The sequence below is a fragment of the Arvicanthis niloticus genome, chromosome 5 (genome assembly GCF_011762505.2).
Source record: "Arvicanthis niloticus isolate mArvNil1 chromosome 5, mArvNil1.pat.X, whole genome shotgun sequence".
Lineage (NCBI taxonomy): Eukaryota > Metazoa > Chordata > Mammalia > Rodentia > Muridae > Arvicanthis > Arvicanthis niloticus.
The window spans coordinates 25,054,024-25,080,496 of NC_047662.1; the positions used below are offsets into that span (position 1 = coordinate 25,054,024).

General features: G+C 48.0%; 3 protein-coding genes across 3 annotated transcripts in view; 1 reads left to right on the top strand and 2 right to left on the bottom strand.

Annotated features, from left to right (window-relative positions):
* Nucleotides 1–1,585: 1,585 nt before the first annotated feature.
* Fam229a (family with sequence similarity 229 member A) lies at nt 1,586–2,486 on the bottom strand. The gene is made up of 3 exons (XM_034503221.2): nt 2,206–2,486; nt 1,980–2,126; nt 1,586–1,850 (listed from the first exon to the last, which is right to left on the bottom strand). The coding sequence occupies exons 1-3, from the start codon at nt 2,340–2,342 to the stop codon at nt 1,748–1,750; spliced, it is 387 nt and encodes a 128-aa protein (XP_034359112.1). The 5' UTR covers nt 2,343–2,486; the 3' UTR covers nt 1,586–1,747.
* Tssk3 (testis specific serine kinase 3) lies at nt 2,426–4,659 on the top strand. The gene is made up of 2 exons (XM_034503222.2): nt 2,426–3,082; nt 3,632–4,659. Exons 1-2 carry the CDS (start codon nt 2,938–2,940, stop codon nt 4,291–4,293), a joined length of 807 nt encoding a protein of 268 aa, XP_034359113.1. The 5' UTR covers nt 2,426–2,937; the 3' UTR covers nt 4,294–4,659.
* A 200-nt stretch (nt 4,660–4,859) lies between these two features.
* Bsdc1 (BSD domain containing 1) overlaps nt 4,860–26,473 on the bottom strand; it is a 29,992-nt gene continuing 8,378 nt past the window's right edge. Inside the window, exons 4-11 of the mRNA XM_034503303.2 lie at nt 25,724–25,891; nt 23,641–23,695; nt 21,314–21,429; nt 20,877–20,945; nt 20,613–20,691; nt 19,291–19,761; nt 8,347–8,450; nt 4,860–6,252 (exon numbers count right to left, since the gene is read on the bottom strand). Of these exons, the coding sequence (XP_034359194.1) occupies nt 6,220–6,252; nt 8,347–8,450; nt 19,291–19,761; nt 20,613–20,691; nt 20,877–20,945; nt 21,314–21,429; nt 23,641–23,695; nt 25,724–25,891 (1,095 nt within the window). The 3' untranslated portion in view covers nt 4,860–6,219. The remainder of the gene's footprint in view (nt 6,253–8,346; nt 8,451–19,290; nt 19,762–20,612; nt 20,692–20,876; nt 20,946–21,313; nt 21,430–23,640; nt 23,696–25,723; nt 25,892–26,473) is intronic.

Consider the following 26,473-nt stretch of genomic DNA (forward strand, 5'->3'; position numbering starts at 1 on the left):
CCAGTCTTACAAAACATTTTTAAAAGGCTCAGGTTGGTAGACCACTTACTTAGTAGGTGTAAATTCATGGGCTGGATCCCCAGCACTGAATAAAACCGGGCGAGGTATCACAGGCCCATGGCATGGGCCTATATATGAGATCCTGTATGGCTTTGTTTAATTTTTTTTCTAATAAACAAAAAATTGCATTTTTCAGATGACAGTGGGATCTGAAGTATCCTAAAAAGGGGCTTGAACTCTACTTCATGTGGGTCAGTGGAGAGGTATTTCAGTCATTTATTTTAGATCTCAAGGGACTGGAGATTGAACTAGACCTTTGGGTTACATAGCTTCATATTTAAAGAGAATAATAATTAAAAAAAAAAAAAACACAGCAAACTATAAAGCCTGACATAGTGGTACAGACCTGTGATTTTCTTGGTAGGTTGAGTCAGGGAGATCAAAGTTAGAGGCTAGCCTGGGTTACAAAAGATTCTCTTGCAAAAAAAAAAACAAAAAAACAAAAAAACAAAAACCTCCCATCATTATAACTACAGAATAACAGCAGCAAAATTAGAATGTGTTCTACCTAAATAGGCTCCCTTCTTGGGACCTTTGCTGTCATGGCTTCTGCTTGAGGGGAGTGGTTCAAGGCATTTAGTTTAAGGAAATAGAATAGTTTTATGTCCCAGCATGACTCGTTATCAGGCGAACCTTAGGCATGTCCTTTAATTCGTTTATGAAATAGGTAATTAAGAAACTTAGGAGGACAGGCATGGTGGTGCACGCCTTTAATCTGAGCACCCAGGAAGTAGAGGGAGGTGGATCTCAAGTTCAGAGCCAGCCTTGTCTACAAAGTGAGTTCTAGGCCAGTCAGAAAAGAAAAAAAATTGGGGGTAAGGGTGGGGTTTGGAGAGATGGCTTACAGCAGCTGTTGTCCTTACAAAAGACTCTGGTGTGATTTCCAGCAACCACGGTGGCTCGAAAACATCCTTGACCTTAGCTGCAGGGTATTCAACAGGCGTACGCTGGTGCCTGCACACACATCCCGACAAAACGTTCATGCCCATAAAGTAAAATTAAAATATATATAGTTAGGACATATTTTTCAAATAACTTTCTTCTCAGTAACTCCGCTGGTCTTAGGAGGAACCAAAAGTCCAGGGGTCATCCCCTGATCCCTACAGCAGGCCGAAGAGCAGCAGGGAGCCAAACCTAATTCTAGCTCGAGAGAGTTACGCGGAGTTGTAACTCCATGTGGTCAGTCTCTTATTATTTTTTTCTACATCGTCTGTTCATCTTTCCCTTTCTTGCTTCTGTCCCAAGCTGCTCTGAGCAGCCAGTGTCCCGCAGAGAAATGAAGATTTCATTGGCAAACCCAAGACAGAGAAGGGGAGATTGACAACTGGAGATTTCGGTGGGTGACGGGGGAAAATGCCTGGAAGATGGTGACAAGCCCCTAGAGGGAGGTGGGCAGGGAAGTGGAGGCGGGTGGAGGGCTGGTCCAAGAGAGGTGGTAGCCCAAGGGATAGGAGAAGGATACTGGCTGGGTCAGAGAAGCCGGTGGGCCCGATCCGACGGATACACATACACGGCCAGCCCGGAGTGGAAAGAACAGTTTATGCTGTGCTTTATTAAAATGTGCATCATTCTTTTATTTTAAAATGTGCATCATTGTCTCGTGCTCGGCGCGTGCGACCTCAGCGTGGTGGCCCGCGGCTGGCCTCGTCCGTCCCGGCTCCTGCAGAGCTGCCGTGCGCAGGCGCACTCAGGTAGCGCGGGCCCGGGGGCTCCCGCCCATGGCCAGGTAGACGTCGATGGGCACGTGCAGCAGCGTCAGACAGTGGCAGCCCGGGCAGCGTCGGAGCGGCCTGGCGAAAGCGGCAGGCGACAGGGGGCGCATAGTATTGGGGCGAGCCCGGGGATGCGCCTGGGTTCTTTGGGGTAGGGCCCTGGGGATGGCGATGGGGCAGGACCGAGGGGTAGGGCGACGGCCTCACCTGACAGGGTTTTGATCCGTAGCTACAGGCTCCGGGCTATCCTGGGACTCGGGGGCGGAGGCAAGGCCAGGGGAGTCTCCGGCCTCAATGGGGAATCTTCGACCCTGTGGGGTCTCCTGGGCACTCATGTCCAGGCCCCGGGGCACTCTGTATAGGAGTGGCGGTCAGGCAGTTCTGGGCCCCTAGGTGCTCCCTGCCCGTGTCCACCTCCTGTGTCGTGGCTTACCTGCCGGAGGCCGAGGCCGGTCCCAGGCTGGAAGCAACTGCCCGAGCCCTGGCCGCGGGAGGACGCTCCGGTCCAGGCGGAGCCTGGCAGGTGTCTGCTGCGCGCCCGGGCCCCAGCGTCGAAGGGGAGGACTGCATTGTGACCCGGGTCTCTGCGTGCTGACCTCACACAGCCTGTTCCTCGCTGGAATTCTAGGCAGTCCCGGAGCGTTCGGGTACTTAGTGAGGGCCCGGGCCTGAAGCCAGAGGGCTCTGGCGACTGCACCTTGGTGACCGGTTTGCACTCTTCCCCAACAGCTGGATGGGGACTTCGGAGGCGAGGGCGACCTGCCTGGAAGCGGAGCCCACATGGAGAAGGCCCGCATCCCTGACCTACGCAGCCACCCAGGCCCGTTCCCCAACACTGCTACCACTCGGTGCCTTACTCAAGAATGACTTAACCCATGCTGGGTTTGCTGGTGGTGGTGAGGGAAAGTAGAGATACTGCCTGCCCATGTTGTTTGAGGGTCACACAGCATTTACATCACAATTGAACAGGAGTTTAAAAATGTCTGGTCCTCTCCCTCCCCACCACCTGTGGCTGTGTCCAGACGGAGAATGTTCTAGCCCTGGAGGCAGCTGTGAATGAAGTCCTTGGGGGGAAAAGAAGCAGGCCAAGGGCGATGGTGGAGTAGAGCTGCCTCGCGGAGGCAGCATGAGCTGAGAGGGTGACAAGAAGGAGGCGCTACACAGCATGGAGGACTTTCTACTCTCCAATGGGTACCAGCTGGGCAAGACCATTGGGGAAGGGACCTACTCAAAAGTCAAAGAAGCATTTTCCAAAAAACATCAAAGAAAAGTGGCAATTAAAATTATAGACAAGATGGGAGGGCCAGAAGGTGAGCTGGGGCCCTTTGGAGGAAGGGTGGGCTACCCAACATGGGTGGGCACTTCCTTCAGAGCAGCTCTTCTTCCCTTTGAGTCAGAATGACAGAAAGCAAGTCAGATTACTGCCCTAAATAGAAGGATTCGGGAATCCAGGATCCTTGCACCTTTCCAGATCCACAATTAAAGTACAAGGTAAAGAAAGGGTCCTTGGTATTTCCTGTCCCAAGAGGTGTTGGCCAAAGGCAGCAAGAACTGGCGCCCACACAGTGGAAGAGGGAGAGGAACACTGAATCCCTGGAAAGAATACCGGGTTCAATAGCTTTGAACCTCCCAAATAGCTCATCTGTGGTCCCGCAGGCTGCTGGGAGGTTGTTCCAAGGATGAGCTAATCATGAAGTAGTAAAAGGCACTACTTGCTGCTACAAACCCCTGAGACTGTTCAGGGAGTCAAGGAGGAGCACCCAGACGTGATGGGTGTCCAGAAGCTGGAAAGCAGGAGTCAAAAGTGAGAAACTAGGCCATTTTGATCTTGATTTTTGTCTCCCCACTTTTCCCCTCAGAGTTTATCCAGAGATTCCTGCCACGGGAGCTCCAGATTGTCCGTACCCTGGACCACAAAAACATCATCCGGGTGTATGAGATGCTGGAGTCAGCAGATGGAAAAATCTACCTGGTGATGGAACTGGCTGAGGGAGGGGATGTCTTTGACTGTGTGCTGAATGGAGGGCCACTCCCCGAGAGCCGGGCCAAGGCCCTCTTCCGCCAGATGGCCGAGGCTATTCGCTACTGCCATGGCTGTGGCGTGGCCCACCGGGACCTTAAGTGTGAGAACGCCTTGTTGCAGGGCTTCAACCTGAAGCTGACCGACTTTGGCTTTGCCAAGGTGCTACCCAAGTCACGCAGGGAGCTGAGCCAGACCTTCTGTGGCAGTACAGCCTATGCCGCCCCTGAGGTGCTGCAGGGCATACCCCATGATAGCAAGAAAGGCGATGTCTGGAGCATGGGTGTGGTCCTGTATGTAATGCTCTGTGCAAGCCTACCTTTTGATGACACAGATATCCCCAAGATGCTGTGGCAGCAGCAGAAGGGGGTGTCCTTCCCCACTCATCTGGGCATATCAACCGAATGCCAGGACCTGCTCAAGCGGCTCCTGGAACCAGATATGATACTCCGGCCTTCAATCGAAGAAGTTAGTTGGCACCCATGGCTAGCAAGCACTTGATAAAAGCAATGGCAAGTCCTCCCCAATAAAGTAGGGGGAGAAAGCAAACTGAAAACCCGCTTCTAAAATGGTGATCTATGTTTTACACTAAGTTCACTTATCCCCGAGCTCACTTTTACCTCCTTACTGCGGCCCCACAGGCCTCTTACCTTCCCTGTAAAGACCTTCCTGGAACTAAGGGCCTTATTTAGATTTTTCTTTTATTAATGGCTCTCAAATGATTTTCATAGGTGATTAGTTAGCGCTCATTAAGTTAGACCCTAACACCATCAATGGGCAGGGAGAAGTGAAGAAACATGATCCCCTGGAACCACTCAGGTGCTACAACTTGCTTTCCAAATAAAAGCAAATGCTTTTGGAAACCTGACTCCTTGGTTTGGTGAGAAGCTGCTTGGGCCCATCCCTTTTTTAAACTAGAGGCCAAGTTGAGTCAGGAAGGAGACAAGGAACATCCTTAAGACCCAGGCTATACCCCACCTATGCTCCCAGTTCCAGGCAGGAAGTCACGCCTGCAATTGTGGGAGCCTCTGCCAAGGGGGACAGAAACATCCCCAGACACTTGTGGCTTCTGTTCAATGACTTTAATGCTGTCACGGCAAATCTGTAAAAGGTTCAGGACAAACTTATTTTTGTTCCTTTTTAATTACAAAACTAAAAGCTGTTAGAATTTTTTCTTTACTTTTTTTCCTTTTCCCAGCTACAAAATACTCTGGGGAGATGCATTATAATTTAAAATATATAATATTGCACAAACAACCAAAAGGTTAATTAATTACAAAGAGAAAAACCCATCCCATCAAAAAAAAATTTTAGCATTCTGTCCACCCTACCCCCTTCACTGAAGGTTTGCAGTGCCCACTATTCACCGCCACCCTGACCAAGCTCCTTTAAATGAGTCACTGGTGGATACACCAGCACACAGCATCACCAGAGCAGCATCCGTGCAGCACCAGGTCTTCATGCGGCCCTCACCGTCTCAAGAGGGTAAGAGCCCCAGGCTGTCTTCAGGAAGGAGGGCCTCTGCAGGAGATAGGAGTCTCAGGATGCTCGCCCCAGCATATCCCTTCAGGAACAGAGAGGGCTGAAGAGAAGCTGGCCTGGTGATGGACCGAGTACTCATCTCTGCTCACCACTTCATACAGCTCAGAGCTGGCTTGTGTCCTAAGCTACGGGAGTCAGGATAGGTTATCCTACCAGGCCACACACCAGAGGGCCTCAAAGGGCTCCCTCCCTTCCTGGGGAGGGAAAGAAATACAAGAGCAGACTCTTGCAGTGGCACAGATGGGCTAAGGACTTGGGTGCATCTGACATAAAAGCCCTGGGAAGGTGTAGGGATATCCCAGTGTAGGCTTGAGTAGAGTCAAGGTTTGGTCTTAAGATTCTGAACCCCATAGGACCTTTGCAGGAGTGAGAAATGGTTGGGATGAAGATTCCAGAGAGGCAAATGTCCCAGAGAGATTGCCTCTTCCTCATTGGGACAGGAACAAAAACACTGTTCACTGTTCCTGTGTAGCCAAGGGCAGGTGGCATGGCCTTCCTTGCTGGCTTACTAGCTTATGGGGTAGTGCATGTTGTCTTCAAAGCACGGTAGACCCGTTATCTCTGCAGGAGACAGCTACCCCTCAAGGTCTCCCAGTAGGAATCCCTACAATAGCAGGGAAATGCAGGCTCTCCGGTGATGGGGTAAATCCTCCCCTTAGGTCATCCTAAGGTTGGCACAAATCAGACTTCTGGATCTGTATTTGAAAAGGCTCTTCCAAGGTGTGAGCAGAGGGCCAGCAGGGAGCCACCAGAATATGTACCAAGTTCTGGATGGCAGAGGCCATTTGGGGGGACATTCTCAGTGTCTTCCAAGGCCGGCTGAGACTAGCGAGTGAGGGAGGTGGGATGTGTCGTGGGTGGGGGAGCGGCTTGCTCTGGCTCCCCTCATTCCCAGTCCTCCCACTCTACATCTTCCAGCTGCAAAGGTAAGAAGACAATGAGAACACAGCACACTCTGAGTCACGCCCAGAGCCCATCTTCCCCACCGAGCTAGCTGACCACTGGACCAGGCCCCTCCAAACCAATCATTGGCTTTAGGGAATACAACACAGACACATGCTGCCTGAGAGGCTTGCTGCTTTGATTGCTTCAGATCCAAAGGAAATATTTCCACTAACTACACTCAACTCTGCATGAGATGTCTGCTGAGGAGTCGGTCCCTAAAGGAGACTGTTTTCTACTGAGCAAAGGCTGAGAAGTGGGAGGCACAGGGCTGAAAGTGCTAATGTCTACTTTTGGTTGCTGTCCTTTTGTTTGTTTTATTTTGATTTAGGGTTTCTGGCTGTCTTGAAACTTGCTGTAAGCCAGGCGGTGGTGGCACACACCTTTAATCCCAGCACTTGGGAGGCAGAGGCAGGCGGATTTCTGAGTTCGAGACCAGCCTGGTCTACAGAGTGAGTTCCAGGATAGCCAGGGCTACACAGAGAAACCCTGTCTCGAAAAAACAAAACAAAACAAACAAACAAACAAACAAACAAAAAAGAAACTTGCTGTGTAGATCAGGCTGGTCTTGAACTCTGCCTCCTGAGGACTATGCCATCGCCACCCAGCTAGAACTTTTCCCTCTTTTGTTAACTTTAAAACTTTAGAGAGCCTGTCACAGGTCAAATGGACTCTCCTGCCCTCCTGTTGGGGTATGTTCTCTTTGCACAGGGCTTTTCAGGGGCTCTGCATTCTAAGGTCCTTGTCACTGCTGGCCTGTTCTCAGCTGACTCCTGTATAGAGGTCCTGAGTGAGGGCTCAGGTGTACTCAAGGACAATTTTGTTGTATGTTACATATTCTTTCAGAGCTGGGGATCAAACTCAGGGCCTCCTGAAGCTTCGGTGAGTGTTCTACCACAGAACCATATTCCCAGCCAAGCGTATTTGGATTTCAAGAGAGCTAAAAGACATAAGCCAGCAAGTTCTTCAGAGGACATCACGGAGGCTTAAGTAATAGTGACTGCATCAATTCCCCAGCTCTTCAAAATGGAAAACCAGATCCTATCCCTGAGCCTGGTGGTCCAGGCCTACAATCCCAGCACTCAGGAGGCTGGGGCATGAGGACTGATGCAATTTCATGGCCAATCTGGGCTACAGTAAGGCAGTGATAACCCCTCCCACCTAGGGGGGAAAGAAAGGAAAGGAAGAGAGGTGGGGGGAAGAGGAGGTGGAGAGTGGGGGAGAAAGAAAGGAAGAGAGGGCCATAGGTTCACAGGCAGACAGCCTCTCTAAACTGCCTACTTCTTTTGGTTTTGCTTTGAGACAGATCTCTTGTGTAGCCCTCGCTGTTTTAGAATTCACTATATAGACCAGGCTGGCTTTGAACTAAAACTCAGACATCTGTCTGCCCCGTCTCCTGAGTGGCAGGATTAAAGCTGTGCCAAGTCATTTCTGGCAGAAATGGGGAGGTGGTAAAGACTAAAAACAGTAAAAGGTCCCCTTTAGACATAAACTATGGTCACTAGTGTCTATGAATGACATCATATGACAGGTACCCACTTACATGGTGACATGGTTTACCTCACTACAGCTTCTAAGACAGCTACTATCAGTCTGGTACTTTAGATGAGGAAACAGGTGTTAAATGACAGTCCAAGGCCTTCTGTCTCCAAGGCCAGGAACTTGCTAAGGTCTCCTAAGTGCTAAGGCCAGGCCCAGTGCTCAGCATCTCTGTTTAACCCAGGCCTATGTACTCGAGGCAGTGACCTCCCCGAGTCACCTTCTCCTGATCACTGGGGTCACACTGGGCATATGTGCCACCATGCTGTGCTCAGTTTTTTTTTTTTTGTTCCTTGGGTGACTGTGATACAGAGCTAAGGTCAAGAACTCATCCATGCACACACCCTAGAACTCAGCAGCAGCAGAGTCCAATGAAAACTGGCACGGTCTTCATTGTAAAGCCTCATTTCTCTTCCTGTAAGCTCTAACAGATGTAGGGATTTGCCCTGCAGGGGTGGCGAGGTTTGTTAGCAAAGCACCTCTACTCTGCTGTCCACGGACTAGCTTGGCCTGCTAACTAGACCTACTCACCTCACCGGAGGCGTCCACTGTGGAAAGCGCCATCTGCACTTCTTCTTCAGTCATGTCCAAGTCAAAGTCCTTCTCCCAGTCCTCACTGATGTCCGTGCCTGAGCCTGGAATCACAAGCCACATGTGACACACAACCTGCGACATGGAGGACGTGTGATACGCAGCCTGCGACACGGAGGACGTGTCTAAGGATGGTTACTTACGCATACTCCCTGGTGTGCTATCTTTAAAGGGGATAACAATATACAACATCTTTATAACCACCTTTTTTTTGTTTTGTTTTGTTTTTGTTTTTCCAGACAGGGTTTCTCTGTGTAGCTCTGGCTGTCCTGGAACTCACTCTGTAGACCAGGCTGGCCTTGAACTCAGAAATCCTCCTGCCTCTGCCTCCCAAGTGATTAAAGGCGTGCACCACCACTGCCTGGCTATAACTACTTTTAATTGGGCTCAATGATGTTACTTTTAGTAACTTTTTAAATTACTTTTTAAAAGGAAAAATCCTGGAATCAGTAGAATATTTATCTTTGTAAGGGATGTAGCTCAGTAGGAAAACACTTCCACATCCAAGGTCTAGTAAGATCCCCAGCCACACAACACATTTAGGGCTAGGGACATAGCTCAGTGTTTGCCTACATGAACAAAGCTATGGGTTCTGTCCCCAGGACTGCATAAAACCAGCTGTGGAGGCATATACTGTGTTCTTGAGCACTTGGGAGGGAGAAGCAGGAGGATCAGAAGTCCAAAATCAGCCTTGACTAGATTTCTCTAGGCCAACCTGTCTTTGTTTTTGAGCAGGGTCTCACTATATAGCCCTGGTTGTCACCAGGCTGTCCTTGAACTTAAATAGATTCACCTGATTCTGCTTTCCAAGTACAGGGATGAGACCCTGTCCCCCTGCAACCCCGGCCCCTTTTAAAATAGGGCCGAGGAGATGGCTCTAGAGAAAGGCTGTTCTAACTTCATGTCCATGCCTTGGCACAAGTGCGCACTCTGTCTCTGTCTCCCTCTTAAGGGAGAGAAAAAAAAATTGACTTCTCTCTCTCTGAGAAACTTTAGCCCTGACTGGCCTGGAACTACAGGCCTTGAAGCACCACCTAGCTGACAAGCCTATTTTATCCTATTTACAATTCTTTGAGACAGGGTCTCAAGTGTCCCGGTTTTAACCTCACTATATAAAGATTCTCATTCCTCTACTTCCTAAGTGACAGGATTCCAGTGTGAGACACATGCTACCTTCATACAGTGCTGAGGACCATACCGTGAGCGAGGCACACCCTACTACCTTCTTGTTTTGTTTTGTTTTGCTTTGTTTTTTCAAGACAGGGTTTCTCTGTGTAGTCCTGGCTGTCCTGGAACTCAATCTGTAGACCAGGATGGCCTCGAACTCAGAAATCCACCTGCCTCTGCCTCCCAAGTGCTGGGATTAAAGGCGTGTGCCACTACCACCCGGCTACTACCTTCTTCTAAATCCCAACCTCTCCCCCCTTCACTCTGCTCTTTTTTCCCCATTGCATTTGTTTTGCAACATGTATCAGACTGAGTGTGCTCACTGTGCAATTAGAGGAGGTATAAAGATCCCAAGGAGAGGAATGGGTATTTTTCTTATATAGTCCCTGTAGCCTAAAACATCAAGTTCATACCTAATATTCTTAGACCTTTTGTTTAAGTCAGCACTTGGACAACTACTGCCCATGGATCAAATCCAATCCACTGTTTCTATGGGGCACAGGGGCCAGCAGGATGGCTTGGTGGGTAAAGACCTTTGTCAAGTCTTATAGCCTGAGTTCAATCCTCAAAACACGTATGATGGAAAGAGAACCAACTCACAAGGTGTTTCTACTCATGCATGCACAGGTATACACACACACACACACACACACACACACACACACACACACACACAGAGAGAGAGAGAGAGAGAGAGAGAGAGAGAGAGAGAGAGAATACAAAAGAAAGAAGGGGGGAAGGGGAGGGCGGAGAGATGGCTTAGTGGTTAAGACAACCTGAGTTCAGTTCAGTTTCCAGCACTCAAATGGAGCATTTCACAACCACAGTAACTTCAGCTCCAGGGGATCCAACTTACTTTTCTAGCAAGAAAGGCTGTACTCATGCACAAACCCAACAAACACACACACACACACACACACACACACACACACACACACGGCTAGAGAGATGTCTTAGTGATTAAAAGCACGTGTTATTCTTGACCCTGATCCTAGTCTAAGCAACTACATGGCAGTCAACGTTCCGTAACTTCAGCTCCAGGAAATCCAGCACCTTCCTCTGACTTCCCAGGGCTCTAGACATGCATGTCAGACACTGACATACATGCAGACAAAACACTCATACTTATGAAATCTTTAAAAAATTAAAAACTACATAGGTATGGTGGCACATTCCTTGTCTTGGTGTTTTGAGACAGTGAGACACTGTCTCAAAAAATAAAAAACTTTAAGGTCATCAGGCAGTGGTGGTACGCCTCTTTATTCCAGCACTCAGGAGGCAGAGGGAGGCAGATCTCTTGAGTTTGAGGCCAGCCTTGTCTACAAAGAGAAAGTTTCAGGATAGCCAGGGCTACACAGAGAAACCCTGCCTGGAAAAACAAAAAAATAATTAAAAAAAAAAAAAAGTTAAAGTCTTTGAAAACATTTCTGACCACATCTCTGTGTACGGACATGTTGCCTCTGGACACGTGCATGTGCTGACAGAGGAGCTCAGCGTGTCAGCAGACTACAGTCCAGAGAACTCACAGTGGTAGGACCTGGGCCTGCTCCTACGACGGCTCCTCCTCTTGCTTTGTGTGGTTCTCACACAGAGTGATGACTACTTTAAATAGACTTGGGCATGGTTTCTTCTAGGCAATACTGAAACCATTTATATTAAAATTATCAGTAAGAGATGAACTGCAAAATCTGCTGTTCTTTTGTACGTTCTGCTCAAAAGGCCTCGCACACCCTTTCTTCCCCACCACAGTGTGATTAAGGTCTCTGGAGCGTGGCAGACATGGGCTAACCACTACACCTACTGTGCAGTACCCAGCAAATTATTCTGAACTGCTAATTATTCAAATTATACCAAAGGGGGGGGTGTGCTGAGGATGCAGCACTTACTTAGCATGTACAAAGACCTACTAGGCTTGGTCCTCAGCACTGAAAACACCCCAGGTATGGGGGCCCAACCTTGTAGCACTTAGGAGTCAGAAGTTCAAAAGGTCATCCTCTACTACCTAGTGAATTCAAAGCCAGCCTATAAAACATGAGATCCAGTCTCAAAAAACAAACACCAAAAATGTAGTTCAGGGCAAACCACCCTCTCTGCAAAGACCACTGGAGCAGCTTACTAGAGCACAGACCCCTCCTCACCCCTGCATTCTGACTCAGCAGGCCAGGTGTAGCCCAGGATTCTGTATTAGATATCCTGGCTAACTCTACAAAGAAACGAACTGCTGTTTGAGAAGTAAGTGTCACGTGCCAATTACATGTTGAAATGCAATGGATGTTTAACAAAAGGAGAAGTAGGGTCATATATTTCTTTCAAAGGCCTTGTTTCAGACTTAATTTACATGTCCCACTGCAAGTCAGAGCAGAGCTACAACCAAGACTCAGGTTCTGATCCTGTATGCAGAGCCTCCTGGTGCTGTGCCTTCAGGACACGCTTCTGTTTATCTGTCAGTGTGGCTGGCTTCCTGTGAGTCAAAAGCTAGGCTCCTGGCTAAGCTAGGCTGTGGCCACGACAGCCTCCCCTGACCTCTGGATCCTGAAGCTCTCTTCAGGCTTATATACTAGGGCAGACCCTTCTGGAAGCAGAAATGCACCGACTAGCTCTTGGGAGCATTTCACATCTCCCCTCTGAGCTGGGTGTCAACAGTCCTAGTTTACACAGAAGGAAGACTTCAGTGGCACAGACACGAGCCACCTGTCCTGACACAAAGGACAAGTTACAAGATCTGTTTAAGAATGCTAAGACTTCCCGAAGGAGCCTTTTGTTTTGTTTTCTCAGAGATTACTGACCTGAGGGTCTATCGCCCAGTTAACTGTTGTGCCACTGTTTTTCTACTTCCTGAGATAAACAGAGATTAAAAACAGGTTCCACAGCTAATAGTGAAGTAGGCCTTTAACCCAGGGCTGTAGGCCACACATTCATCCCAACTTCCTTCCCTGCTCTGCTGAGGGGCTCAAGAGGCAAGCACAATCTGGCACAGTCCTGCAGCACACAGACCCAGCATGGCAGCTGAGATGTGGTGTGGGTGTCAGAGGGAAAAGGAATCAGCACCTAAGCTTCTTCTCCTTTTCCCTTCCATTAAATACAGTCCCCATACCCAGGCCTTGGGTTTTGGAGACGTAGCTCCACTACGCAGCACAGCCGGGTATATAACCTCACTTTTGAAGGTTTTCTTCTAGCAGGGGCGAGGGTTAACTAAGAAAAAAGTACAGCATATATATGTGTGGTAACACACACTTGTAATCCCAGTATCTGACAGGCTGAGGCGGGAAGATCAAGAGTTCCAAGCAAGGAGAGACGGTCCAGCAATTAAGGATGCGTACTACTCCTGCAGAGGACCTCAGCTTGTTTCTCAGCACCCACATCAGAAGGCTCCAGGGAATCTGAAAACTCTTCTACAGCTACCTGAACTCATCAGCACACAACCACACACAAACAAATAATCAAAAATCATAAAGAGAGGGGGCTGGAGACAGAACTCAGGAGTTAGGAGCACTTACTGCGTTTGCTCAGGACTGGGGTTCAGATCCAAGTTCACACATAGCTAGCTGCTCATGGCCATCGATAGTTTCAGTTCCAGGGGATCTGAGGCACTATTCTGGCCTTCGCAGACACCAGGCATGCATGTGGTGCACAGACATACATGCAAACAGCAATACACACACAATATAAATCTGACAAATAATCTTTAAAAAAATTTAAAGTCTTGCCGGGTGGTGGTGGCGCATGCCTTTAATCCCAGCACTTGGGAGGCAGAGGCAGGTGGATTTCTGAGTTCGAGGCCAGCCTGGTCTACAGAGCGAGTTCCAGGACAGGCAGGGCTACACTGAGAAACCTTGTCTCGAAAAAACAAAAAACAACAACAACAACAAAAATTAAAGTCTGGTAGTGGTGGCATAGGCTTTTGATTCCAGCACTTGGGAGGCAGAGGCAGAAGCAGAAGCAGAAGCAGAAGCAGATGGATCTCTGAGTTTGAGGGTAGTCTGGTTTACAGAGTGAGTTCCAAGACAGTTGAGAAGCCCTATCTCAAAAAAAAAAAAAAAAAAAAAAAAAAAAAAAAAAAAAAAAAAGCCAGCCTGGGCTATTAGCTATTATATGAGATTAGTTTTCTTTTCTCTTTCTTTTCTTTCTTTCTTTCTTTCTTTCTTTCTTTTTTTTTTTTTTTGACAAGGTTTTTCTGGGTAGCTGTGGATATCCTGGAACTCAGTCTGTAGACCAGGCTGCCCTCAGAACTCAGAGATCTGCTTGCTTCTGTTCCCTCCTGAATGCTGGGATTAAAGGTATGTGCTACCACCACCTGGCTTGAGACCCTTTCTTTCCTTCCTTCCTTCTTTCTTTTTTTTAAGATTTTATTTATTTATTTTATATATATGACGAGTATACTGTAGCTGCCTTCAGACACACCAGAAGAGGGCATCAGATCCCATTACAGATGGTTGTGAGCCACCATGTGGTTGCTGGGAATTGAACTCAGGACCTCTGGAAGAACTGTCAGTGCTCTTAACCACTGAGCCATCTCTCCAGCCTGAGACCCTTTCTTAAAACAAAATGAGTAAGGATATACCTCAGTCAATTCAATGCTTGCCTTGAGGGTATGAGGCTCTTGGTTGGATCCCAGCAGTGTGTAAACTGCTCATGGTATCATACAACTGTAACCCCAATATTTGGGAAGCAGGTAGAAAGCAAGAAGGATCAGAAGTTCTAAGTTATCCTCAGCTATTTGGCAAGTCCTGAGTTCAGTTTCTAGTACCACAGAGAGAAAAATTCCTCTGCCTGTCCTGTTTCCACTGTTCCTGTCTGGAGTTACTCTGGCTTCCCCTCACTTGTTTTGGGGTGCATCTTATCTCCAGGCTGTGTGTGGAAGGTAGCAGTGGTTAAGAGCACCAGTCATAGGTCAGTTCTGTATAGTCTCCAATCCCTATCTGATCAGCTGCCTGTCAGTCCAACTCCAAATAGAACCCTAATTCTTCGTGTGTGTGTACACACGCACATGTGCACATATGTGTGTAGACTAAGGATAACCTTGGGTACCAGAAATCAAAATTTTATTTTTTCAAAGAGTTATTACTTTTGTTTGTTTGTTTGTTTTGAGACAGGCTTTCACTGTAGCTGTCCTGGACCTTATTCTATAGACCAGGTTGGCTTGGAACTCAGAGAGTCGCCTGCCTCTGCCTCCTAAGTGCTGGCACTAAAGGCACATGCCACTCTGCTTGGCCTTAAACATTTATTCTTAACCATGTGTACCTGTGTGTGAGTTTGTGCTTGAGTACAGTTAGATCAGAGGATATCAGATCCCAGGAGCTAGAGTTACAGGCAGGCTCAACCCTCCTTAGATGTGGGCACTGGGAACTGAACCCAGGTCCTCTGCAAGAGTAGTATATGCTCTTAACTGCTGAGCTATCTCTTCATCACTACAAACCAAATTATACACTTTATGTGCGTGAATCCTTTACCTGTGTGTATGCATGTATGTATGCATGTGTACCACATGCATGCCTAATGCCCATAGAGGTCAGAAAAGAAAGTCAGATCCCCAGAACTGGGTTTTGGATGGTTGTGAGCCACCACGTGGGTGCCAGGAGTCAATCTCATCCATTCTTCCATCCCTTTGCCTGATAAGATCTCACAAACTACTGTTTGATCGCCCCCCACCCCACCCCAACAAGGTCTCATGTAGCCAAGGCTGACACGGACCTCCTTATTCTGCTGCCACTGCCTCCCTGCACTAGGATTACAGGAGTGCACCAGCAGGCTTGGCTTCTGTTTCTTTCATACACGTACGTGGACGTTTTTCTTCTTATTTTACCTGGCTAAACTTGAAATATGATTAATCCCACCTTCAACTAATCTGTACCTGTAGTGAAACAAGGAGTCATGGCTGGACAGAAGCACAGGGTTGCCAGGCCTGGTACAGACAGCTGCAATCCCATCACTTAGGGGGCAGAGGCTAGAGGATCATGTGTTCAAAGCCAGGGCTGGGGAGGGAGTGGTTGTGAGGGCTTACTGCTCTACAGAGGACATGAGTTTGGCTCACAAACACCTGTAATTTCAGCTGCAGGGGATCTTATTCCATCCTCTGGCTTCCATGGACATCTGAATACACACAGTACATATATATGTGTGTGTGTGTGTGTGTGTGTGTGTGTGTGTGTGTGTGTGTGTGTGTGTGTATACACAGAGATATAAACAAAAACTAAAATAAGTCTTTAAAAAAGGGAGGATTTGAGTCCAATCTGGGGTACACAGTAAGATCCTGTCTCAAAACCAAACAAACAGCCCACAGTGCAGGGTGGGAAGGCACAACAGAGATGGTGTAAGTCACTTATAATCCATGACCACAACCCACACCTGTCAGACCCACTGCGCACTCCTCCACCTTCCTACAGACTGTGTCACAGGCTTCAGTGTGATCTCGCTGTTCACTTCCAGGAGGCTGAAGGGCTTTTCTTTTCAATTTTATTATTTTTAATGTCTATGTATGTGTGTCAATACAGTGCAGCTGACACAAAGCCCAGAAGAGAGAGTATCAGATCCCTTGAAACTGGAGTTACCGGTGTTTTTGAGGCCTGGGTGGGTGCTGGGACCTGAACTCAAGCCCTCTGGAAGAACAAGTGTTCTTAACTGCTGGGCTACCTTTCTACCTTTGTAGGTCCCCACCCCCACTCCCACCCCAACAGGGTTTTTCTGTGTAACAGAGAACAGCCCTGGCTGTCCTGGGACTCACAGAGATCTGTCTGCCTCTGCCTCCTGAGTGCTGGGATTAAAGGTGTGCATCACCACTGCCCAGCCACATCTGTACCAGTAGAAAAATAGGGAACTGCACAGATCTTCAAGGGTTTTGTGAGTCTCTAATGACAGGCACATCCAGTGCTTAACACAGGTCTACATACAGAAAATACGAGGCTATCACACATCATTACCACAATGTTGGTTATGGTTTGTTTTCTAGAGTCAGGGTCATCTGGGAAGAGGGTACTACAATGAAGAAACTGCTGCTCTCAGCCCAGCCATTCTGGGGGGTGTTTTCTTGATTGATGTGGGAGGGTCCAGCCCACTGCAGATATTGCTAGTATCCACTGTGCAAGCCACGGAAAGCAAGCCAATAGGCAGCACCCTGCATGGCCTCTGCATCAGCTCCTGCCTCCAGGTTCCTGCCTCAAGCTGCTGCTCTTGAGTTCGAATCCCTTCCTTCAGAGATGGGCTGTTGCTTGGGAGTGTAAGTAGAAGACAAAGCCTCCTTCACTGGCTGCTTCTGATCACGTGTCTATCACAGCCACAGAGAACATTCAGTTCCCCAAAGCAGAGTTCCACTACAGTCGCTCCCCTGAGTGAGGGCTATCATGAAACAATCTCCATTTGCAGAAGAGAAAACAGGGGCTTGGAGCAGAGCAGTAACTTTCCTCAAGTCACATGGTTTACGAGTGAGCGAGCCTTTGGGCTCTGCTGCTTTCAGCACTAAGTCTAAACCTCCGAGTCCAGCTCAAGATGTTAAGTTCTCAACTGCTATTTAAGAACTCACTCAAAGGCTGGAGAGATGGCTCAGTGGTTAAAAGCACTGACTACTCTTCCAGAGGTCCTGAGTTCAATTCCCAGCAACCACATGGTGGCTCACAACCATCTGTAGTGGGATTCAATGCCTTCTTCTGGTGTGTCTGAAGACAGCTACAAGGTACTCATATACATAAATAAATCTTAAAACAAACAAACAAACAAAACCAACCCATGCAGGCTGGGTGTGCTAATCCTAGCACTTAGGAGGAAGAAGCAGATGGATCTCTGTAAATTCCAGACCAGCCTGGTCCACAGAGCAAGTTCCAGGCCAGTCAGGAGTACACAATGAGACCCAGTCTCAAAACAAAACAATCAGACAAAAGAGAACACCTTTCCTGCTCTTCTGTGTCTCCTTTACTTGAGAAAGATGGGGTGGGAACTTCAGTCATAACCACTGAGGCAACCCCTCAGCTGAGCCATGAGCCCCAGCACCTGCGCCAACTCTCCACCTGCCTCCTTGGTGAACCACTGCTGATGCTCAGAGCCCTCACTTCTCTGAATGCCTCCAGAGTCAGACTGTCTCGTACTGCTCACGGTCCATCACAAAGCCTGTCCCTCTGCTCCACCCACTTCCATGTCTCATAAAGAGCAGGAGGAGCTCAGTGGATGACCTCACTGAACAAAGCAGAACAGAAGCACTGCGTTACACACTGGAGACTTGGAAGTTTCGCTCACGTCAGAGCTGATGGAGGCTGTGGCAAGCCTGTTTACCATTTCCTGCAGCAAACTGTCATCTTGCTGCAGGCTAGGCCTCACCTGCAGGGCAAACTTTAGGGCAGCATGTCTGTCAAGGGGTGGCAATTTGCAGCAGATCTTGGGAGACACAGATGACAGATCTACCCTTGCTTTTAACTCCTGGAGTTGAAAACATTCTATTTTCACATAAACATGGTCTCCAGCCTACGACTCCACTACTCCGGTATAGCTAAAGCCCTGGGGTTGGAACTGGCTCACATGAGGCCATGGGCATCCACTTCCCCTTAAACGAGGTCCAAGGTGTGTCTCCATGGTTCACAATAAAAGGCTTAAAGAAGCTGACTTCCCCAGGACTCCACAGCTAGAAGACCTCTAACATCAATACCACAGGAATCCCCAATAGGGGCAAAGCTATTGTTTAAAAGGCTACAAATGGGCCAAGAGTAAGGTAAGGTAAGAGCATGATCACAGACTCAAGGCCAACATGAGCCGAGTCTGAAGCTAGGCTTCCCACTTCTTAGTCACAGCAATTTTAAACAGTTACTTAACATTTTCATCTGTAAAATGAAGAGAATATGGACCTGAGGCATGTGAAATAGGAGACCATTAAAACCATGTGATAGCACAGGCCCAGCATAAACTTCATTTTGCTGATTTTAAGACCCCTACTGGGCTGGGAATGGTGGTTCACTCCTGTAGTTCTACCACTTGGGAAGCAAAGGATCCAAGAGTTAAAAGGCCAAGCCTAGGCTACAGTTTAAGTCCAGCCTGAGGTATATAGTGATGTCCTGTCTCAAAAAGCCAAAGCCAGAGGCTAGAGACATGGCTGAGAAGTTAATGACACTGGCTGTTCTTACACAGGACCTGGTCTTGATTCACAGTGCCTACACTGTATCTTCAGTCCCAGGGGAGATCTATCGCCCTCTCCTGGACTCTCTGGGCACTGCATGCAGAGAGTGCAGAGATTAAAAACATGGTACACAGATTAAAAAACAAAACAAAACACCCCCCAAAACACTCCACAACAGCAAAGCCGAAACCAAGGCAAACAAAAAGACCCCAATACTGGAGAGATGCCTCAGTGGTTAAGAGCACTGACTGCTCTTCCAGAAGTCCTGAGTTCAATTCCCAGCAACCACATGGTGGCTCACAACCATCCATGAGATTGGATGTCCTCTTCTGGTGTGTCTGAAGACAGCTACAATGTACTCATAAATAAAATAAGCAAATAAATCTTAAAAAAAAAAAAAAAAGACCCCAACAACTGCCAAATGCATCATCCTTCATTCACTGACACGGTAAATGTTAGCCAAATAATATGGTCATGGGTGTGCAGCTACCGTCCCGTGATCACAGATGAAGGTTATCTGCCCCCAGGATCTGCTTGGAGGACACAGATCTGTCTACATACTCGGTGGCAGCTCTTGCTTGCCTGGCTCACACATCTACTCACACTCAGACTTCCAGACCTACCTTTCTTGCCGTTGTTGGAGGGTGTAGACTTTCCACTATCTGAGTTCAGCTCGAACACTCTTAAGTCTGTGGGCACCTCCTCTCTCAGGGTCTCTACTCTGGCTGGAGGCCTGGGTTCTAAGCCACTGGCTCGGCCTGCAGAGGTTAGAAGCTTGAAGGGAACTGGGGGTGGGGGTCCAGTTTCCCCCTCATCCTCAGCCAGACTCTGTTCTTCCAAAGACGCCTCCAGCAGCTTTTGAGACAGGTCTTTAGGTGGCTGTGGTGCCTCAGGTGCAGCTGCAGGGTTGGCAATCTGGGTCCTGAGAGATATACTCTCACTGCTCTCTGATGGAGTGGCCTCTGCAGGGGGCTCCACTGGAATCTCTTCACAAGGGCTCTGGGGGGCAAGCTCATCTTCAGGGGATGTAGAAGTTTTGGTCTCTTTTGGAATCTTTGCCTCTTTTGGAGATGGTACAATGCCTTCAAGCTCCTCTGTGGAAAGACAGGTTGGGGAAAGAGGACGTGTAACCTCAGTCAGCCCCAAGGCAGCTTTCAAACATACACATCCTGCCATGTTTACTACGATGAAGGCTAGCCTGTGTCCCTCATGGGTACTCCAGCACAGGGAGACATCCCTGCTAGTCAGTCACATGCATGTAGCAGCCAAACTGAACTGTGACTCACAGCCTGAGACTGGATAAGATATGTGAAAGCCAAGGCATGGAGGAGGGTCTGCTCTGGGTTTGGGCCAGACTCTTGTCTCACTCTGTGCAGCCAGCACTTACTCAACCTGCTACCTCAGTGAGAAGGACAATGGCTTCTGTTAAGGGCTAACCACACATTAAGCTCTTAATGGAAGCTGGACATACAGTGTAAATATTTAACACATCCTAGGCTATATAGTCTTGTCTTTTCTCTTTTTAATGTTGTTTTAAGATAGTCCCTTTATGTAACCTTGGCTGACCTAGAACTCCCTATGTAGACCAGGCTAGCCTCGAACTCATAGAGATCTGCTTCTTGTGGCAGGCCCTTGAACCCCAGTCCTGTAGTCTTATGTAGAAGGGTGTTGGGGGGAAGGACTCTAAAGTCTTAGCACACTCCTCAGTAACTATGTAATATAGTACCACAGAAGGTTAATGTGTGGCATGGCAAGCTGCCCCAAATGGCACATGTGATTTCTGTACCCACTCTGGGTCCCAGGAGCCCTGTGTGACAGGCTGCTTGTCATTTCTGACTGTTCGCTTGTACACTGTCTCATTCCGGTTTTCCCAGGGATGCCATGTCTCTGCAGGCCTAGATTACCACAGACACATCTGTCACCATCTCATTTCATTGCCTCTTACCTTCTTCCTCTTCCCAGCCAGGCTCTTCAGAGATGCTCTGGTCTGCCCGCTGCTTCAGGGCATCCCTCCGGGCTTGCTCCTGAGGGAGAGTAATGACCAGGGGGTTAGGGTACCTTCCTCTCAGGCCCTGGTCCTGACCCTAGAATCCTTGGCACTTCCAGAAAGGACTACAGTCTTCAACTCTTTCTTGTCTTGACAAGAATCCAGCCTGCTCCCCCCCAGGGATGAGGGGTAGGGTAGTCTTCCCGGGTTAGCCCAGCATACCTGTTCAAGTTGGTAGACTTTATAGAAATACCGATGCCAGAATTCTGAATGGGAAACAGCTGCTGGAACCTGAAGGGAAGAGAAAATAGAGTTGAAAATTTGGGAATGATGTATGGAGTCCTTACCAGTCTGTTCCAGCCACTCTTGCAGTCTAGACATAGGACGTGGCTTACAGTAATTGTCAGAGCCCTTCCACCCTGCTTTAATTCCAACCAGACCACTGTCTGGGCCAAGCTTGGCCCAGGAAAAGAACAGATCTCCCCATTTCTCACCATTCTCTGTCTGCCAGAAGCTGGTAAATTAAGTCTCTTTCTGGCAGCTTCTTGGCTCAGCATAGGCCCATCGGGCTATACAGGGTCTCCCATTACACACATCTTTCCCACTTCCCAACACCTCAGGCTCAGAGCCAGCTGAGGTCCTGCCAGTGGGACCCTCACCATCTTGGTGTAGAGGGCTCGGATGGAGGGGCTGCCTACAAGGAGCTCTGAGATCTCCCCCTTCTTCTCCTCCAAGCAGAACTGGGAAAGCCAGTCATCAAACAATTCCGGGGGCCCTGCAGAGGGACAGACTGATGGTCAGTTCCCTGTGTCTAGGGAAAGAACATTTGGACTAGAGCAAACACTTAAGCCTGGACTTGAACAGTAAAAAAAAGTGTAAGGGGTCTTTCCAAAGCCATTTGTCAAGGGGAAAAGGGTGAGGCAAGGTGGAGGGGTGGGTGGGTTCTTCCAAGATCAGGATCTCTAGAAGGACTGCAGTCTCCAGTATCACCCATCTCCGCTGCCTTTGTCCTCTGTATGCTGTCAGAGCCATGGTCATGTCTCTCTGTCTTCCCTTATGTCATGTGACCAGGAGCCTCTGCCCTCCTTTCCCTGTTTCTTTCTTCCTTCTCTGAACATTCTAGGTCTTGCCTAGGCGCCTCCTTTCCTCTTCTTTCCTTTTTGTTTTTTCTCTCAAGTCTCCCCTAAATCACTTCAACTTCCTCTTCTGACAATTCCTATTTTTTTTTGCCACCCAGAGTCCATCCTGGGCTCCCAATCCACCTGCTGTCATAACACAAGCTCACTCATGTTTCCACTTAGTCACCACAGGAAACCTTGACACCATCCCAGCTCCTTACTGACCTATCACTCTGAGTCATTCTCAGGGTCCCCAGCTGCATGTGTCCTCTTCATGCAGGCTCTGGCCTTACCACAGACAGAGGATCCCTAGGTACCCCTACATCACCCCCTCCTGCCTTTAGTGTCATCCTTTACAACACGGTCTCACTCTTCAGTAGCTCTCTACAATTCTACAATGTGAGCTTTTAAAGCTAGGGTCCATGGGGGGAAAATGTGTGTCTGTGTATTTTAGCCAGTGTCTTGCTACATAGCCCTGGCTAGCCTGGAATTTGCTATGTAGACGATGCTAGCATCAAATTCACAGAGATCTGTTTGCCTCTGGCACCCAAGTCACGGAGTTAATAAAGGTATGCACTAACATGGCCTGGCCTCGTAACAAAGTTTTATAAAAAGGGCTCATCACTGTTTGCTTGTTGTTTTTGAGACAAGGTTTCTCTATGTAGCCATGGAACTTACTGAGTACACCAGGCTGGCCTCGAACTCACAGAGCTGTACTGGCCTCTGTCCCCGAGTGCTGAATGCTGTGCTACCACTGGGCTCATCATTTTGGTCAGCTTTTTTCTTTTCGTTTTCTTCTGATAGTAGAGATTAAGCCTACGGCTTAGTGTATGCTAGGCAAACATATCCCAAGTCCTTTTCATCTTTACTTCAGTACAAGGTTTTGCTAACTGCCCAAGTTGGCTCTGAACTCATTATATAGCTCAGCCTAGTCCCAATCTTTCAATTCTCCTGCCTCAGCCTCCAAGTAGCTGGTATTATAGGATTACGCTATTGTACCTGGCTGCTGACAGATCTTTAAAGGTCTCTATGACTAAAGAAAAGTCTAGAACCATTGCCATGAGTCTTTTATGACCAAACACAAGCTGCTTATTCTGACACACAAAGCCCTCCCCACCAGCTGGTGCCTTCACATCCTCATGAACTTGATTTAGTGTCACCAAACAAGGGGTTTGTTCTGAATTTTCCTTTTTTTTTTTTTGAGACAGGGTTTCTCTGTGTAGTCCTGGCTGTCCTGGAACTCACTTTGTAGACCAGGCTGGCCTAGAACTCAGAAATCCGCCTGCCTCTGCCTCCCAAGTGCTGGGATTAAAGGTGTGCGCCACCACCGCCTGGCCTTTCTGAATTTTCAAACATACTCTTACCCTTGTCTGAAGAATCTTTCACTCGTAAATATTATTTCTAGGCTCCACAGGCTAGGTTAGGTGCACTCCTCTGGACACCCATAATCCATCATTCTGTAGAAGGAGTCAACCCACTCTTTACTACCTCTGCTTGAATTCCTTGTCTCTCATTTCTTTGTAGCCTGGTTCTGAAGGAATGGATAGTCTCAAGGCTTACTCATTTCTGGTTTCTAGCTTCCAGAATAGGAGGGGGTTGGGGGAAGCAGTAGGGATGGCAGACAAGCTGACAGAGAGGATGAGGGACCCTAAGAGCAAAGCCTCTTCAAGAAACAGAGTCAGGGTCAAGATACTTGAGGTTCAGGGAGAAAAGGGACTGTAACCTGCGGAGTGTAAGATATATACAGGTCCTACTCTGTTCTCATATGGAGGGGATGCTTGGTCTGTGATCCCTAAACTAGAAGCCTATGATCCATACCCCCCATCTATGTACGTGCCCAGAAGCTCACTCCCACTGCTACCCCTCACCATCAGGTTCGTTGCAGTACGTTGCCGGGTCTGACTGCAGACTGTAGAGGCGAGCCTGTAAGCAAAAGACAAGAGTGAACAGGAATTCTGGGGAGGTGGATGCAGAGAAAATCCCCTCTGCGGATAGTATGAAATCAGCTGCAAGCCAGCTTCACCTTATTGGCTGTCAAACCCATGGGGCACTTATCAGAGATCATAGTGCCGAACCCCTCAGTAAGGCCCTCAGAAAAACAGTCTCTTATCCAATATTCCAATCCTGAGAACTAAGAAAATATAGTAAAAGCAGGTTACAAAATCATATGTACAACTCCTTCTGAAATATGTAAAATTAAAGAAAAAAAAAGCCAAATGTGATTATGTTAATAAAGTCCAAACTTAAGGGCAAATTGTGAGATAATGTAATTGTCCCAAAATTAAGATCCAACAAGGGTGAGTGGCGGCACACACCTTTACTAACCCAGCGCTTGAGAAGGAGAGTCAGGCAGATGCTTAAATGTAAAGCCAGCCTGATCTGCATACCAGTCCCAGGCCAGCCAATACTACATAGTGATATTATATCTCAGAATAAAATTAAAATTTAAAAGCCCATCAGCAAAGCTGGGCAGTGGTGGCGCACGCCTTTAATCCCAGCACAGGGGGAGGCAGAGGCAGGCGGATCTGAGTTCGAGGCCAGCCTGGTCTAGAAAACGAGTTCCAGGACAGCCAGGGCTACACAAAGAAACCCTGTCTTGACAAACCAAAAAACAAAACAACAAACAAGGAAGAAAGAAAGAAAGAAAATCCATCAACAATAGCCAGGCATGGTGGTACATGCTTTTAATCCCAGCAAAGGCAGAGACTGACAGACCTCTGAGTTGGAGGCCAGCCTGGTCTACAGACTGAGTTCACAGAGAAACCTAATTGTTACCATTGTTACTATTAATGCTCCATCAACAGTAGCTGGGACTGGGGTATAATTCAGCTGTAGAGCACTTGCTTAGCATTATAAGACCGACAGAGCAGGGAACAAAGTTAGGCCCAGCAAAAGAGAAAAAAACAATACATTGTACAGCCACTCTACCAAGTGTCCTCCAAAGCTATGCTCTACTAGGGCCATAGGAAGCCAGACTTCAGCTGACAAAGAAAGGCCCCTTCTTCCTCACACGGCACAGAGCATGGTTGTCTGCACGGGAATGTCAGCAAGTGAGTGCTGGTGACGAGTTACTCTGAGAACTTAAGACTCTGGCACATGCTAGCAAACAGTGCTAGTAGTGTGAGTGTGGAGCGGGAATCCAATGTGGTAAGATGCAACAAGTTCTGACTGCCATGACACCACCACGTGAATTCAAGAGACTGACCATGCAACAGGAGACAGATGCACACATACTGCTCTGGCTCTTGTTCATGGGTTCTAACCGCTACACTTATTTCTAGTAGAAATTAGTCTTAAAGAACCCAAATGTGAAGCAAATTATGCCCCAAAGATGTTCTCAGCGTCCTAACTATGGTGGAAGCTGAAAGGGATCCAAATGTGTAACCCCAGAAAGTGAACAGATACAGATGCAGTCTGTACTCATTTGCAGCCATGCAGAGGTACTTACAAGTGGCCAGGAAAGATGCTAACACCTTCTTATATATCTCTTTAAAATAATACATTTGAAATGTCACTTTTAAAATGAAAAACCTCAGACTATCTTTAGTCATGTTTGTGAACGACAACAATAGCAATATGGAGTGTTAGGAGCTAAGGAGGAAGCAGAGGTATCTCTGGGTAATGAGATCATGGGATTAGAAAGACAGTTCCTTTGATCCCAGAGCTCAGGAGGCAGAGGCAGAGGCAGAGGCAGGCAGATGGCTTTGAGTTTTAGGCCAGCATGGTCTACAGAGCAACACAGACAGGACTGTTCCACAGAGAAACACTGATTCAAAAAAAGCCAAATGAACAAATAAACAAAAAAAGAAAGACAGTAATTACCTACTTTTTTATTCATGTTCCCCAACTATACAAATCTGTATTTTTAGCCTGAACACATTATTATTGCCTGTGTGATCAAGGGTTGGTAGGTAAAGCTTTCCATCTCCAGCAAAGGCTGCCAGTGAATACCTTGGTGCCGTCATATGGCTCAGCTGTGCCAGAGGGTGTACCCATCAGGGTGATGACATCGCAGTCAATGGTTTTGTCTGGAGAGGGGGCAAAGGTATCTGAGATCACCCCTAAGAAGTCAGATAACCCCTTCTTCACTTTTTCTGTTGCTCCTGAGGAACCGTCAGTCTGCAGAGAAAACCAAAGAAAGGAAGACAGTATACTAGGGGCAGGATGCAATCTGGGGTCTAGGTGAAGCATCACGGGAGGAGTATAGTATCAGAGACATGCAAAAATCCTTCTCCCCATCTCAGACTGGAGGAGGTAACTAGAGCCCTCCAGTCCCAGTTGGAGATGTAGAACTGGCCAAGGTAGGCAGAAGAGAGCCTCAACTGGTTGATACAACAGAATATCAAACGAGATCGATCAAAAAGTGCCAGAAGGGCTAGGGGGACAATGGTCCAGTTCAAAGTGCTCACTGTGCAAGTCTGAGGACCTGAGTTTGGTCCCATAGACTCATATAAACGCCAGGTTTGATGACAGAGTTAGGGAGGCAAAGACAGACAGATCCCTGGTGCTCATTGGCTAGAGGGCAGAGAAGAGTCTGATGAGCTTCAGGTCCAGTGAGGGACACTGTCTCAAGAAACATGGTGGATGGCCACAGAATGCCTGAGGTTGTTCTTGCTTCTAGAGGTATCTGCACACAGGCATGTGAACCCATACATACTTCCATATGAACATGTGTGCATGTGCACAAACACATTTACACAC

What these genes read in the sequence shown, in the direction of transcription:
- Fam229a (XM_034503221.2), bottom strand. Translation starts at nt 2,342, where the DNA reads ATGCAGTCCTCCCCTTCGACGCTGGGGCCCGGGCGCGCAGCAGACACC. An exon ending in CCGGCCTCGGCCTCCGGCAG is followed by an intron (nt 2,127 to 2,205) that starts GTAAGCCACGAC and finishes ACTCCTATACAG; the next exon opens with AGTGCCCCGGGGCCTGGACA. An exon ending in ACGGATCAAAACCCTGTCAG is followed by an intron (nt 1,851 to 1,979) that starts GTGAGGCCGTCG and finishes CGCTTTCGCCAG; the next exon opens with GCCGCTCCGACGCTGCCCGG.
- Tssk3 (XM_034503222.2), top strand. Translation starts at nt 2,938, where the DNA reads ATGGAGGACTTTCTACTCTCCAATGGGTACCAGCTGGGCAAGACCATT. An exon ending in CAAGATGGGAGGGCCAGAAG is followed by an intron (nt 3,083 to 3,631) that starts GTGAGCTGGGGC and finishes TTTTCCCCTCAG; the next exon opens with AGTTTATCCAGAGATTCCTG.